This window comes from Bufo gargarizans, chromosome 5 (assembly GCF_014858855.1).
Source record: "Bufo gargarizans isolate SCDJY-AF-19 chromosome 5, ASM1485885v1, whole genome shotgun sequence".
Lineage (NCBI taxonomy): Eukaryota > Metazoa > Chordata > Amphibia > Anura > Bufonidae > Bufo > Bufo gargarizans.
In genome coordinates, this window is record NC_058084.1 from 56,827,482 (window position 1) to 56,841,924 (window position 14,443).

The window sequence follows — 14,443 nt, forward strand, 5'->3', positions numbered from 1 at the left end:
TCCTGGTGCCAACTCTTCACCAGGTAAGGGATGCGCACACACACAATGTAACCCAACTCATCAGACCAGGCCGCCTTCTTCCATTGTTTCATCATGTGCCCATTGAGGACACTTTTAGTGGTGGACAGTGGTCAGCATGGACTTGGAGACAGCAAGCTGCAATGCCCTGCGTGTTTTAACACTGCTTGTCCGTCCTTGGACCACTTCTGGTAGGTACTAATCAATGGATACCAACCCCACCACACCCTGTTATGGAGATGTTCTGACCTGTTGTTACATTTGCTCATTTTTCCTGCTTCCAACAAATGAACTTCAAGAACCGACTCTTCACTTGCTGCCTAAAATATCCCCACCCCTGGACAAGCGCCGTTGTCACCAGATCATCAACGTTCTTCATCTCTTAATGTAACGCCTGATCACTGTACGAGTGCACGCACCCCACCGAACAGTGCTGCATATAATCTGGGTGATCTGGTGCTGCATCCCGATTCATACTCAAGTCAGATTCAAAGCTGCACAAAAAAAAAAATGTTGCTGGCCTCAGGGGGGTTCTTTGGCTGCAGCCTCCTGGTTCAATGTATATGACTCTTCGGTAATCTCAGAGAACAGCCACAGCGACAAGCCTCGCCGTAGGAATCGTCAGAACTGTAATGAACAGGCAAGTTCCAAAAGCAACAGAGCTCTAAATACAGCTCTGGATGTGACTAGAGCAGAAGACAAGATGTAAGACAAGGGTTCTTCATGCAGAGATCCTCCGTCACCCCCCCCCTCAAAGAAAGAAAAATAGTATATCCTATAGTTGAAAAAATGGTAAAGAGGTGCGATAAGCTGCAGAGCCCGACCGGCCTTCACTACAGACAGCACCAAAGAATCCAATTAAATACATTTTAATAAACAAATTTCAGTTTGTCTTTCCTCCTTACAACAATGGAAGGAACATTTTATCTTCAGTCCATCCCATCTGCTGACACAGGAGCCCGCAGAGCATTGCACCGGGGTGCATCCACCCTGTGCGCAAATGTGGTATCAGAAGGAAATGTAAATGATCGAAGCCCCTTAACAACACTTTGTTGATCTCTTTTGCATTTCCCCAAAGACAGGAGAAGTTTTCAGCATAGAAAGAAGTGGCGGATGTGCCGTCCAGCCCGTGGGAGGCGCCGGTGCCGTCTCAGCGGTCTCCTGCGCTTCCCGCCTTCTTGCGCAAGTTCTTTACAGGTTAAAGTTCAACAGTTCATAAAGTTACAGAAATAAGACATAAAAAAGAGGAGTTCTGTGTAGCACGTGGCTTGTGAGTCCTCACTAGTCTCCCAGCCGAAATCCTTGACCCCAGTTGTGCCGTCCTCCGCCTCCTGCTTGATCGTCTGCTGCTCGTCTGGCACTTGCAGGTGGGACGCCAAATCCCGATACTCCGCCTCTTCGGCTTGGAAACCAACGGTACCTGACGAGAAGAAAAAAATGCTATGGATACTGATCTCCACGCCGTCCACGGGGGGGCATGCTGTCAGGTTGCATCCACTACGCTGGCCACTGTGACATCATACATCCTAGTGTTAAGCTGGAACCAGCGGAGGGTTTGCTACAATTGTGTACAGTCTTCTGGTGGGACAACCCTTTGAAGCTCACAGAGGATTGCCCAGACTGGGTGCAATTTTAGCAAACCCTCAGCTGTGAGATTGATTAGGCTTGCACGGGTCTTAGATGCAGGATTATAATAATTTGCATTCACTGACAGCAAGCTGATCTGAACAATAATAAAAGGATGGAAAATTAAAACGATACACTGCCTGTGAAGGTGAGGAGCTACTCACAGAATCTGAGGCGTGGAGAGGAAACTCCTGCCCCCGAGGTCCATTGGATATTTGAACATTAGGAAGAAGTAAAGATGTCCGACCAAATTCCCGATCAGCTCATTGATGATCCTGAAAGAAGGAAACATGACTGACGATTTGGACAAGACACGACACGTCATCTTTTCACAATCGAGACAGTCCTAAGTCGACCAGATAAAAATATTAATGTAAGAGTTTTAATATTGAAATCTTAAAGAGGTTTTTACGGATGATCTATCCTCTAAATAGACCATCAGTATCTCACTGGTGGGAGTCCGACACCAAGCTCAGCGCCATACATTATGTAGTGGCGGTGCTTGGTATTGCAGCCCAGACTCTTTTACTTGAATAGGACTGAGTTGCGCCTAGGCCATGTAACCGATGAATGTGACGTCACTGACCTAGGTAAAGGCTACTGCGATTGTGGCTGCCTTCTCAAAGAGCTGATTGGTGGTGGTCCTGGGTTTCGGACCCACACCGATCAAATACTGATCAGTAATTTAAAAAAAAAAGTCTCGGAAAAGGTGTAATGTGTACCGGCAACGCCCCCTTTGCTCCTAAAGGCTCATTTGCATATATTAAAACATAATTTTTCTCAGCAATGCGGGCACATGGGAACATGGGACCAACACAGATGCCTTCAGCTGCCAAGCGCACATGTAACAGGTCAGCCAGTGTCATAGGAACAAAACTGCTGACAGATGCCATTTAAGGACCTAGCGGGTGGCACATTGTCAAAAAAACTCATTACTGGACAGTGGGTTGAAGGAGCATCTCTGTGTAAAATGTAATGTGATGCTGATGGCTGCTCTGTAGTGAAGTCACATGTGCTAGAATCCGTCTGACTGTCGACCATTCCCCTTCACACCAGACCAGTACATAAGGACAGCATAACCAGTTTCTTCTCCGATACTTACGATCCTCCGATAATGTAGTTGAATCCGAGAATGACCCAGGGCAGATAGCACGCCTAATGTACGGGAGACAGGAGACAAGACTGAGCTGATTGTATGTACTAGATCCATCATCACAAACCCCCGCGCACACTAAAGACCCTCGGTCACAAGCTTCCGTCATTCTCTAACCTGAGCCCCTAGCATGGCAAGTCAATTTGGCTAAACCAAATGTGAGCGCGATACCAAGCACAGCTGCTATACAATGGACGGCGCTGGTAAGCACAGAGAAGGCTGCAGCGCTCACAGGTGCGTCGGTGCCTTCTCAAACATCTAATCAGCAGGGGTCCGCGGTGTCGGACCCCACCGATCAGTATCAAAATCCCAGAAATTGCCTTTAACTTTTCCATAAACTTTTTTTGATATGTTGTAGACATATCAAAAGTTTAGATCGGTGGGGGTCTGTGCGCTGTGACCCTCGCAATCTCTAGAACAAGGGGAGATATGTCTCTGTCCTCGCTGCGGACCGGTCTCAAGTCCATCCTCTGCAGCGAGTAAAGAGTGTGACATGTTTGTGCTTCTCTCCCCTCGTTCTAGAGATCTGCGAGGGTCTTTGTGTTCCCAGCAGTAGCACAAGAACGGGGACCTCCCACTGAACGCAGCGCCAGGCCCTGCCTCTCCATTAATTTCTATGGGAATAGTTGAGTAATAGTAACCCTTTAGGGTTAAAGAGCATGCCTCTACAGCTTGACAGTGGCTACTATTATCACTATATATTGCTGCACAGGTATTAATCTCTCACTGTGATGGACACTACAATCAGTACACTAGTGCGATACTTTACAATTACACCCACCCCTCAAACAGGTGCTAAAGAATAGGCTTCCTGGTTCTGTAGGGACAAATGGTACCTCCTAGGGCACCTAGGTGAAGGGGATCATGTGATGCAGGTTTGGATTCCTACTTCTGCAGCTGATCGGAGGGGGTGCTGGGTGTCGTTCCCCCACAGATGTGAGAATGACGACTTATCCTGAGGGTAGGTCATCAGTATCTTAGTACTGGAAAGCGCCTTTTAGGCTCCATTCAGACGTACGTAGTGCATGGCGGATCCGCAATACACCCGGCCGGCACCCCCATAGAAATGCCTATTCTTGTCCGCAATTGGACAGGCTCTATTTTTTTCCGGAGCGGAAGATTGGGGGCGCGCTCCGGTAATGCGGATAGCACACTGTGTGCTGTTCACATGTCTTCCGGCCCCATAGAAAATGAATGGGTCTGCACACGTTCCGCGTAATTGCGGAACGAATGCGGACCCCTTCTATGGACGTCTGAATGGAGCCTAAGAGCGATCACTCCAGAGAACTGCATCCTTTGCACTATGGCGGCTATTCACACTGACAAGTGACAGCCCTTAGTATAATGCGTCCCTCATACGGACAGGTCCTCTGAATTCCGCGACTGTAGCACCTCTGCATCCACTGGCGAAACATCCTTCCATTAGTAAGAGTCGTCTCAGCATAGATGGATGACCCACGTACCTTAAATCTTGTTCCGAACCAAAAGGACACAATCATGTCCCTGTTCAGCTGGGACCAGACGTACAGAACCGACATGATCAGCGGGATCATCAAAAGCTGCAAGACACGGATGTAACAGAACACCATGAGTCTGACAAAATCACAGGCACGCAGTAGGGGCAAAGCTTTCTCATTATGGGGCTCCAGTTACAACTTTTCAGGGGCTCCCCCTGCGTAGAGGGGTTGTCCAGTTTAGAAAAACCATTTTCATACACCCTATTAGGTAATTCTTGCACTCAGTGGAGAGCGGTTGTACAGAGTGCCTCTTGCATTGGAGGACCTGTCCTGTGTGTGGACAGGCAATGCTTCATTTCCCCTGTGGAGGCGCTGCAGGAAAATTGAGCACTTAGAATTAGGATTGCTGGGGGTCCCAGCAGGATACTCCATCACTGTCCGATCAGTAAGGCCTCATGCACACGACAGTTTTTTTTCACGGCCCGCAAAAACGGGGTCCGTGATCCGTGACCGTTTTTTCGTCCGTGGGTCTTCCTTGATTTTTGGAGGATCCACGGACATGAAAAAAAAGTCGTTTTGGTGTCCGCCTGGCCGTGCGGAGCCAAACGGATCCGTCCTGAATTACAATGCAAGTCAATGGGGACGGATCCGTTTGATGTTGACACAATATGGTGCCATTTCAAACGGATCCGTCCCCATTGACTTTCAATGTAAAGTCTGGAGTTCTTTTATACCATCGGATTGGAGTTTTCTCCAATCCGATGGGATATTTTAACTTGAAGCGTCCCCATCACCATGGGAACGCCTCTATGTTAGAATATACTGTCGGATATGAGCTACTTCGTGAACCTCAAATCCGACAGTATATTCTAACACAGAGGCGTTCCCATGGTGATGGGGACGCTTCAGGTTAGAATACACTACAAACTTTGTACAAGACTGCCCCCTGCTGCCTGGCAGCACCCGATCTCTTACTGGGGGATATGATAGCACAATTAACCCCTTTAAGTGCGGCACCTAAAGGGGTTAATTGTACTATCATATTCCCCTGTAAGAGATAAGGGCTGCCAGGCAGCAGGGGGCAGCCCCCCCCCCTCCCCAGTTTGAATATCGTTGGTGGCACAGTGTGCCCCCCCCCTCCCTCCCTCTATTGTATTAAATCGTTGGTGGCACAGTGTGCCAACCACCATCGGCCCCCCTCCCTCCCTCTATTGTATTAAATAGTTGGTGGCACAGTGTGCCAACCACCATCGCCCCCCCCCCCTCCCTCCCTCTATAGCAGTAACATTGGTGGCAGTGCGCGGTCTCAACAGTAGAAGATTCATACTTACCTGCTTCTTGCTGCTGCGATGTCTGTGTCCGGCCGGGAGCTCCTCCTACTGGTAAGTGAAAGGTCTGTGCGGCGCATTGCTAAAGAACTGTCACTTACCAGTAGGAGGAGCTCCCGGCCGGACACAGACGTCGCAGCAGCAAGAAGCAGGTAAGTATGAATCTTCTACTGTTGAGACCGCACACTGCCACCAATGTTACTGCTATAGAGGGGGGGGGGGGGGCGATGGTGGTTGGCACACTGTGCCACCAACGATTTAATACAATAGAGGGAGGGAGGGGGGCCGATGGTGGTTGGCACACTGTGCCACCAACGATTTAATACAATAGAGGGAGGGAGGGGGGGCGATGGTGGGGGCACACTATGCCACCAACGATATTCAAACTGGGGAGGGGGGGGGGGGTCTGCCCCCTGCTGCCTGGCAGCCCTGATCTCTTACAGGGGGATATGATGCCGCACCTGAAGGGGTTAATTGTGCTATCATATCCCCCTGTAAGAGATCGGGTGCTGCCAGGCAGCAGGGGGCAGTCTTGTACCAAGTTTGCAGTGTATTCTAACTAGAAGCGTCCCCATCACCATGGGAACGCTTCTGTGTTAGAATATACTGTCGGAAATGAGTTTTCACGGAGTGAAAACTTAGATCAGAAAAAGCTTTTATGCAGACGGATCTTCGGATCCGTCTGTATGAAAGCAACCTACGGCCACGGATCACGGACACGGATGCCAATCTTGTGTGCATCCGTGTTCTTTCACGGACCCATTGACTTGAATGGGTCCGTGAACCGTTGTCCGTCAAAAAAAATAGGACAGGATACACGGATCACGGCCTCGGCTGCAAAACGGTGCATTTTCCGATTTTTCCACGGACCCATTGAAAGTCAATGGGTCCGCGAAAAAAAACGGAAAACGGCACAACGGCCACGGATGCACACAACGGTCGTGTGCATGAGGCCTTAGACTGCTGTGATCCAACCAACCAGAACACAAAGAGTTGGACTGCCGGGAGCGGAGATCTCTCTGAGCTCAGCAGTTGTAGCAGGAGCCTAGCTATGTGCATCAGCCACTGATCTAGCGGGTACTATGGCAGCACGACATCGGTATGACAAACATATCCGGAATAGATCCTCGATCATGACGGATTTATATGTCAACACACAACACACTATTCTTACCTGCATATCCATTATAACGCCCGTTATCTACCATGGCAAAGTCAAGGAAATCCTGCTAAAAGGGACGGTAAATCAGGTAGTTCCCCTTTAAAAGGAACCCTTCGCTTGCTTTTGGGTTGCTAAATCACCAGTATGTCTAAAGATGCTCCTGTGAAACCGGGACATTGCGGCATTACCTAGAAAAAGGTGCCCCCAGATCTTCCTAGGCCAGCGACATCTCATCCATCGGTCACATGGCCTAGGTGCAACTCAGTCTCATTGAAGTGAAAGGGACTGAGCTGCAATACCAAGCACAGCCACTATACAATGTACGGCGCTGTGTTTGGTAAGCTGTGAGGAGACCAGAGCGATCACCTATTCTGAGGCTAAGCCGTCAATTGCAAATATATAGGCCCACAGCCTGAGGCTGCACTACTGAGAGACTACAGACATACTGAGATATTATCATGGAGACGTCACCAAACACACCAGTGTCACCGCTATTCAAATCAGGTAGGAGATAGATACTGCTTTATTAACAATTTCAATAGAGGTGGTGGGACCCAGTAGGAGTGTCCCGGGAGGGGGTATTCCTCATATGTAAGGTGCAGTGGGATGTGCCATATATGTCTGATCTGTAAGGTCGCCATATGTACAGAGGAATCAAAGCTTTTCTTGGAGGAGGGAAATATCTCCGCACATAAGAAGTCTGACCCAGCCTGTACGGCAGAGCACGGAGAACGTAAACTACAGCAAAGGCTCCGAGTGCATGAACCTTAATGGAGGCTCATCTTGCATGAATCCGGACGGAATGACGGGTTTTACTACAAAACGATTACCGGCTGCACCCTATAGACAACCAAGCATACGTCAGACCGGGCACACCAATGGTGTACTGTGCCTTTAAAGGATACAACGATGCAGATCCAGTTGAAGAGGAGCATGAACAAATAATCAGCAGGTCGTCCATCAAACGCCCCTGCAAAACAGAAGTGAAAATGGAGATGGAGACATTAGATAAAGGTAGTTCCAGCAAAAGGGCAACTAATATAGAGGGATAGTGCATATATAGCAATTCCCTAATACCACTGTATCACTCCTCCTCACCTTTGCCCCACAGATGCAGAGGACAGCAGCCTGTATTCTGTGCACCCTATACATACACTATTGGTTCCTATAGATCCTGTGTCAGGTGCAAAATGTGCAGCAGGGCATTATGAGAATCCCCCCTCCCCCGATTTAATCGGCACGTGAGCTACAACCCATGGACCCTCCATGGAGATCTAGGGGTCCAGATGTTGCAGCCACAATACAGACCCTAAACCACAGTTCTGCTACAGTTTGGTGCTGCATATGAACTCGAGCCTACGAGTGACTTCTGGTCCGGTTCTGGTTCTTTACCTGTTTCCAGTCTCGATGAATACTGATACAGGAAATACAGATTCACCATGTAAAGAAATCCCGAGCCGGGTCCAACCGGGAAATAAAACGTAGAGGTGATCGGTCTCCATATCTGTAAAGAGAAGAATGACACATTACATGACAGGTCTTGTCTTGAATTACGTCAAACTGTGGACTTCTTCATGTGGTCAGTATTCAGTGGTCACTACCCCAGTAATCACACAGCGGTCCTCTCTCCTTACTACTACCACCCCAGTAATCACAGCGGTCCTCTCTCCTTACTACTACCACCCCAGTAATCACAGCGGTCCTCTCTCCTTACTACTACCACCCCAGTAATCACAGCAGTCCTCTCTCCTTACTACTACCACCCCAGTAATCACAGCGGTCCTCTCTCCTTACTACTACCACCCCAGTAATCACAGCGGTCCTCTCTCCTTACTACTACACGACCATTAATCACAGCGGTCCTGTCTCCTTACTACTACCCCAGTAATCACAGCGGTCCTCTCTCCTTACTACTACCCCAGTAATCACAGCGGTCCTCTCTCCTTACTACTACCCCAGTAATCACAGCGGTCCTCTCTCCTTACTACTACCCCAGTAATCACAGCAGGGCTCTCCTTACTACTACCCCAGTAATCACAGCGGTCCTCTCTCCTTACTACTACCACCCTAGTAATCACAGCAGTCCTCTCTCCCTACTACTACCACCCTAGTAATCACAGCGGTCCTCTCTCCTTACTACTACCACCCCAGTAATCACAGCGGTCCTCTCTCCTTACTACTACCACCCCAGTAATCACAGCGGTCCTCTCTCCTTACTACTACCACCCCAGTAATCACAGCGGTCCTCTCTTCTTACTACTACCACCCCAGTAATCACAGCGGTCCTCTCTTCTTACTACTACCACCCCAGTAATCACAGCGGTCCTCTTTCCTTACTACTACCACCCCAGTAATCACAGCGGTCCTCTCTCCTTACTACTACCACCCCAGTAATCACAGCGGTCCTCTCTCCTTACTATTACCACCCCAGTAATCACAGCGGTCCTCTCTCCTTACTACTACCACCCCAGTAATCACAGCGGTCCTCTCTCCTTACTATTACCACCCCAGTAATCACAGCGGTCCTCTCTCCTTACTATTACCACCCCAGTAATCACAGCGGTCCAATCTCCTTGCTACTACCCCAGTAATCACAGCGGGCCTGTCTCCTTACTACTACCCCAGTAATCACAGCGGGCCTCTCTCCTTACTACTACCACCCCAGTAATCACAGCGGGCCTCTCTCCTTACTACTACCACCCCAGTAATCACAGCAAGCATTTCCCCACTTTCCCTGTAGTCAGAGCAGGTGCCCAAACCCTTAAGAAAAATAGCCCCCCAGCAGCCATAGACCCAATCCCACCCTACCTTCCAAATGCATCAGTTTTTGTCTGGCCAAAACTCGGCACTTATGCCTGAAACCGGTCGAATCCAAATTATATTCTGTGGGGTCCTATGGTGAACAGCAGTATCTAACTATACCGAATACAGTGAAATCTGGTAGTCTCTTCTTCTGCCAAAACAGACTACCGGATCAGGCAGCACCAATGTGAATGCACCCAACTACTTCTACTTGGGAAGGTGGATCTACAACTTTCTAATTTATTATGCATTTTAGTTCCTCACCATTTTCAAACTCTCTTCTTGCTGTCAGTGAACAATAACTTTTATGTTTAAATCCAGAGGCTGAAAACCTGTCCTGACAAATTCTCACAGCAGAGTTTCTCCGATTGTATCACAATGTATCAGTGCAGTTAAAATCTATCTGGAACCCAGTCTATTCAGCGCTATGAAAACCACTGTCACCACCGCCCTATGTCAGCTGAGCAGGTAACCGCCACAGCAATGGCGCGTGTAACTACACCGGGGGGCTTCTCCTCCGCTCACTGTCAGTGTATGACTACTTATCTAGGCTCCATCTCTCCAGAAGACCTTTCACTCCATCTGCAAGTGAAAGTAAGAAGAAACTGGGTAGATTTTTCAAAACTGGTTTAAAGGTAAACTGGCTTAGTTGCCCATAGCAACCAGATGCCACCTTTCAGCGCTCATTTGGAAAATAAAAGGTGGAATTTGATCCGTTGCTATGGGCAACAAGCCAGTTTTCCTAGCTAGCTTGATAAATATCCCCCGTTGGCTTCACAACAAGTAGTAAAGCAAGCCTATCTTCTCCAGTCAAAACACAGCTGCCACACTGACATCTAGTGGCCAATATAAAAACTGCACTACATCACAAAAACACTGAAAAGTATGTTTTTCACTTTTTTTTAAAAAAGTAATCAGCTTCCTTTAAACAAAGCATGAACGTCACTTTTCTTCATTGCTTTCGATAATTGTACAGTAGGCGACATTTCACCTGCTGCTTTGTCCCCAGGGAAGTGTATGGGATGAAGTCTGGCAGGCGCTGCGGTGACGCACTGTGTATCCGTCTGCTTCCTGACATGTAAATTACAGGGGGCAGAAAGTTTCAGATGTTCTCATATAGAACGGATGGCGACGAGCAGTCATGGCGCAGTCTTCTACATGTCTGGTGCCACCTGCTTAGGGTCCATTCACACGTCCACAAAAGGGTACGCAATATCGGGAACGGGTGCGGACTAGGGGTGGGTGGTATAGGCGATATGAATTTGTGCCACGATATGGATTTTGTGCATATTGCCTGACTGCGATATGACCACGGAGCGGCAGTTCCGATCGGAGTTCCAGCAGTGTAATGCTGGGGCTCCGATCGGTTACCATGGCAGCCAGGACGCTACTGAAGTCCTGGCTGCCATGGTATGTCAGTGAGCAGCATTATACTCACGTCCGCGGTGGCCGCCGGGCGCTCCTTCTTCTCATAGGTCTGTGCGGCGCATTGCTAATGCTTATAGCTCACGTGCGCCGTGGCCGCCGGGCGCTCCTTCTTCTCATAGGTCTGTGCGGCACATTGCTAATGCTATAAGCAGCCACGGAGTATAATGCTGCTCACTGACATACCATGGCAGCCAGGACTTCAGTAGCGTCCTGGCTGCCATGGTAACCGATCGGAGCCCCAGCATTACACTGCTGGGACTCAGATCGGAACTACTGCTGCCACCAATGATGTGGGGGGGAAGGGGCCCCCTGCCACCAATGATCAATAATGGGGAGGGAGGGGGGGGTGCACTGCCCACTGCCACTAATGATGGGGACGGGGGGCACTGAGTAGCAGGCCACTATGGCTGCCCCCTTACATAGCAGAGGTGTCTTTGTGTTACTGCAACCTCTGTACCCGCTAGAGATGAACCCCCTGAGCTGTGATAGGGAGAGCTGAGACACGCCCCCTAGATGCAGAGGAAGGGACACGCCCTGAGCTGCCAGCTTGAAATAAATCTAACAGAACAATTGGAACAATGAATGAGGAGATCTCTGGATCCATGTGAGGTACAGGGCTGGTTCTAGCTTTGTTACAAATAGATTGTCATGGACTATATGATGTCTGATTTTCATGTGTTTCATTAATCATGGGATAGGCCCTTCAAGAAACAAAATGCACCCCCCCCTCCACTAGGGATTTCTGCCTCTGACGTACACCATATACAATATGTGTACATTTCCAGAGAAGAAAGTGATGGGGCAGAGCCACGGGCGGTACAGAATAGGTGACAAATGTATGATCGCTGGGGGCCCAACCTCCGAATGCCGAAAATATTAAATAAAATTGTGATTGCCCCATGAAATTACCTACAGTAAAATATACTAGTAAGTTGAAGGATAATTAAGAGACATACTGATAGACTAACTAATAAATCAGAAAGAACAATACAATATGTCCAGTGAAAGGGGATGATATGAGAGAAGGAGACTAAGTCTCTAGACATGCGCAATAGATAGAAATGGTAACACAGCAGACTAAGTTGTAGCGCATGCGCGGCCAGCGGAGATGACATATACAGACTCCGACAAATAGAAGAGGTCCGAACAGGTAAGAGATGACGAAAGAGGGGATGTACTCCACTGCCACCAATGATATTGGAGGATCCCTGACGTCACACATCCCTATTGGACATGACGCGGACAGGCCCCCACTGATGACACGTCAGAGGTTATATAACTTGCCGATAAACGAGCGCGCTCACACACTGCCCTAACCCCGGAAGACGCCGGGGGGCAGCGCAGCTTATTAGATTTCATACAGCAAAGCACTCGGGGAAGCCTCTATGAAGCACATTTAGAATAGTAAATGCTGAAACATTGTACCCGATGAGACCTGGCAGCGCGCAGCCGGTAGGGAAACCTTGTATTCACCCTGGCTATGAACGGATAGCAGGAACATACAGGAATACCGAATGGTGAAATCACGCATTTTATTAAAACGGTTTATTAATAAGATACTAATACTAAGTCTTAGTGTAAATAAAGGTGTAGGAACAAGAGGTGTTAATGTATAAATACTACTGGCGTCCGTCAGGACTAATGAAGTATAAACACTGTATCCTCCACCATTAGGGGAAGAATTAGTGAGCTATTGCAACCTCTGAACCCCTACTCATCACAAGGACAAGGGGCGGAGCATGACAAAGGGATTCAGTGAACACCACAGCCCCTGTGTCACGCTCCGGCAGACCTCGTGCTACATGTTTTTTAGTCGTCCTTTAAAGGGGTCGTCCCATAACTTCTATCTGATCGGGAAGGGGGTCCAACTACTGGGGTCCCTGCCGATCACTGGCATGGGGACCCATTTCCCCCACTAGAATGGAGCAGTCAGTGATGTCCAGGCACTCCCCTATGTAGTGGCAGCGCACACACGTGTCCACCCCCATTCTAGTTCTCCTGCTGTAATGGGACATCACCTTTAAGGAAGGGGCATGGGGGGTGATTCAAAGGATGAAGGTGGAGCTCAGCACAGATATGTATAGGGGGGGGGGGGGCTGTTTCCTGATATATAGCCATACACTGCCCATAGGTTCACCTGTTAATGACCACACACAGGAGAATGGGGCCTATAGATGGGACGTTGTTTCCTAGGAAACCACAGAAGTATCAAAGCAGTTGATACAATGTAACTCAACATGAGGAGAGCTCAATCACGTGACAAGACAGGCTGGCGGGTACACACAGCGGGGGAGGACACTGGTCACCCCCATATAGGAGTGACAATGGTTGCAACCTGTGACTCTGAAGGCATGCTGGGACTTGTAGTTTCCACAAGCTGCGAACCAGTCAGTCGGTCTGTGCAGAAGCCAGTGACATTACCTGGAACTTGTGCAGGAAGTTCTCCGGCCACAGGATCAGGTACATGGGATTAATAAGGCCCAGCTTCCCCAGTAAGGGGACAGCGATAGAGCTGGCGAACCAGTACCGGGTAATGAACGGGATGCTCCGGAACCAGTCCCCGAGGTCCGACATGGTGAGAACAGCGGCAGCAGACACACCGGGCCCGGCACCTGCGCCCAGCACTGACGTGTCAGCTCAGAATTCGACTGTCGTGCTACGTCACCGCCGTTTCCGGTCAGCTGTCATCGGCAGACCCCGCCCATACAGGATGGGATCCTGTTTGTGGGAGGCGTGGCTGTGACGAGCGGGTCACGTGGTGTATTCGAAGACAGCGTATCACGTGATTTGACTAGAGCGCGCGATGAAAAGTCACGTGGTGTATGTTCTGTAGCAAAAATCCTTACTTCGTGAACATGCCTTACCCCTCGTGACTTCCGCGGGGGTTTGGTGTGCGGGGGATGCCGGGAGTTGTAGTTTTACTCCTTGGACGCGCTCTGTCTGGTATTGCTGAAGAATGATAGTATAGTGGTCTACAGAGATAAGTGCTTTCCCTGTGGTGGTCCAGGTTGTAACTGGTCTTTTTTTTTTTTTTTTTTTTAGTAGGTTTGTTTCTACTGTTGTGTTTTTCTTAAACCCATTACATACCGGAGCTTTTTTCATTTTAGCGTTTTCATTTTCTCCCCCATCTTTCTTGAGCCATAACTTTTTTTTTTGAGGGGGGATCCAAATGTTGTGGAAATAATCCACCGTTTTACAGGTATTGCCCCTATGGTGTTCCCTTTGTGGTAGGGCTGCAATGATTAATCAAAGTTATCGATAATATTCGATAATGGAATGCGTTGTCGATGAATCCCGTTATCGAATAATCGCCCGATTCGTTGCTATGCGGGCGGTTTACGTTAACTTAAAATTAGCACATCTTTATTACCTTACAATGAAGCTCCAGTAACAAGCAGAGCGGGCGGCGGCGTAACGTCACTTACTCACGTCATGCGCCTGCTTCATTCATAAAGTAGGTGGAGCAGGC

General features: G+C 48.9%; 1 protein-coding gene across 1 annotated transcript; it reads right to left on the bottom strand.

Annotated features, from left to right (window-relative positions):
* Positions 1-871: 871 nt before the first annotated feature.
* On the bottom strand, positions 872-13,660 carry DERL1 (derlin 1). Its single transcript, XM_044294909.1, has 8 exons — positions 13,396-13,660; positions 8,137-8,248; positions 7,650-7,714; positions 6,757-6,783; positions 4,261-4,356; positions 2,747-2,799; positions 1,809-1,919; positions 872-1,438 (listed from the first exon to the last, which is right to left on the bottom strand). The coding sequence occupies exons 1-8, from the start codon at positions 13,546-13,548 to the stop codon at positions 1,300-1,302; spliced, it is 756 nt and encodes a 251-aa protein (XP_044150844.1). The 5' UTR covers positions 13,549-13,660; the 3' UTR covers positions 872-1,299.
* Positions 13,661-14,443: the final 783 nt, after the last annotated feature.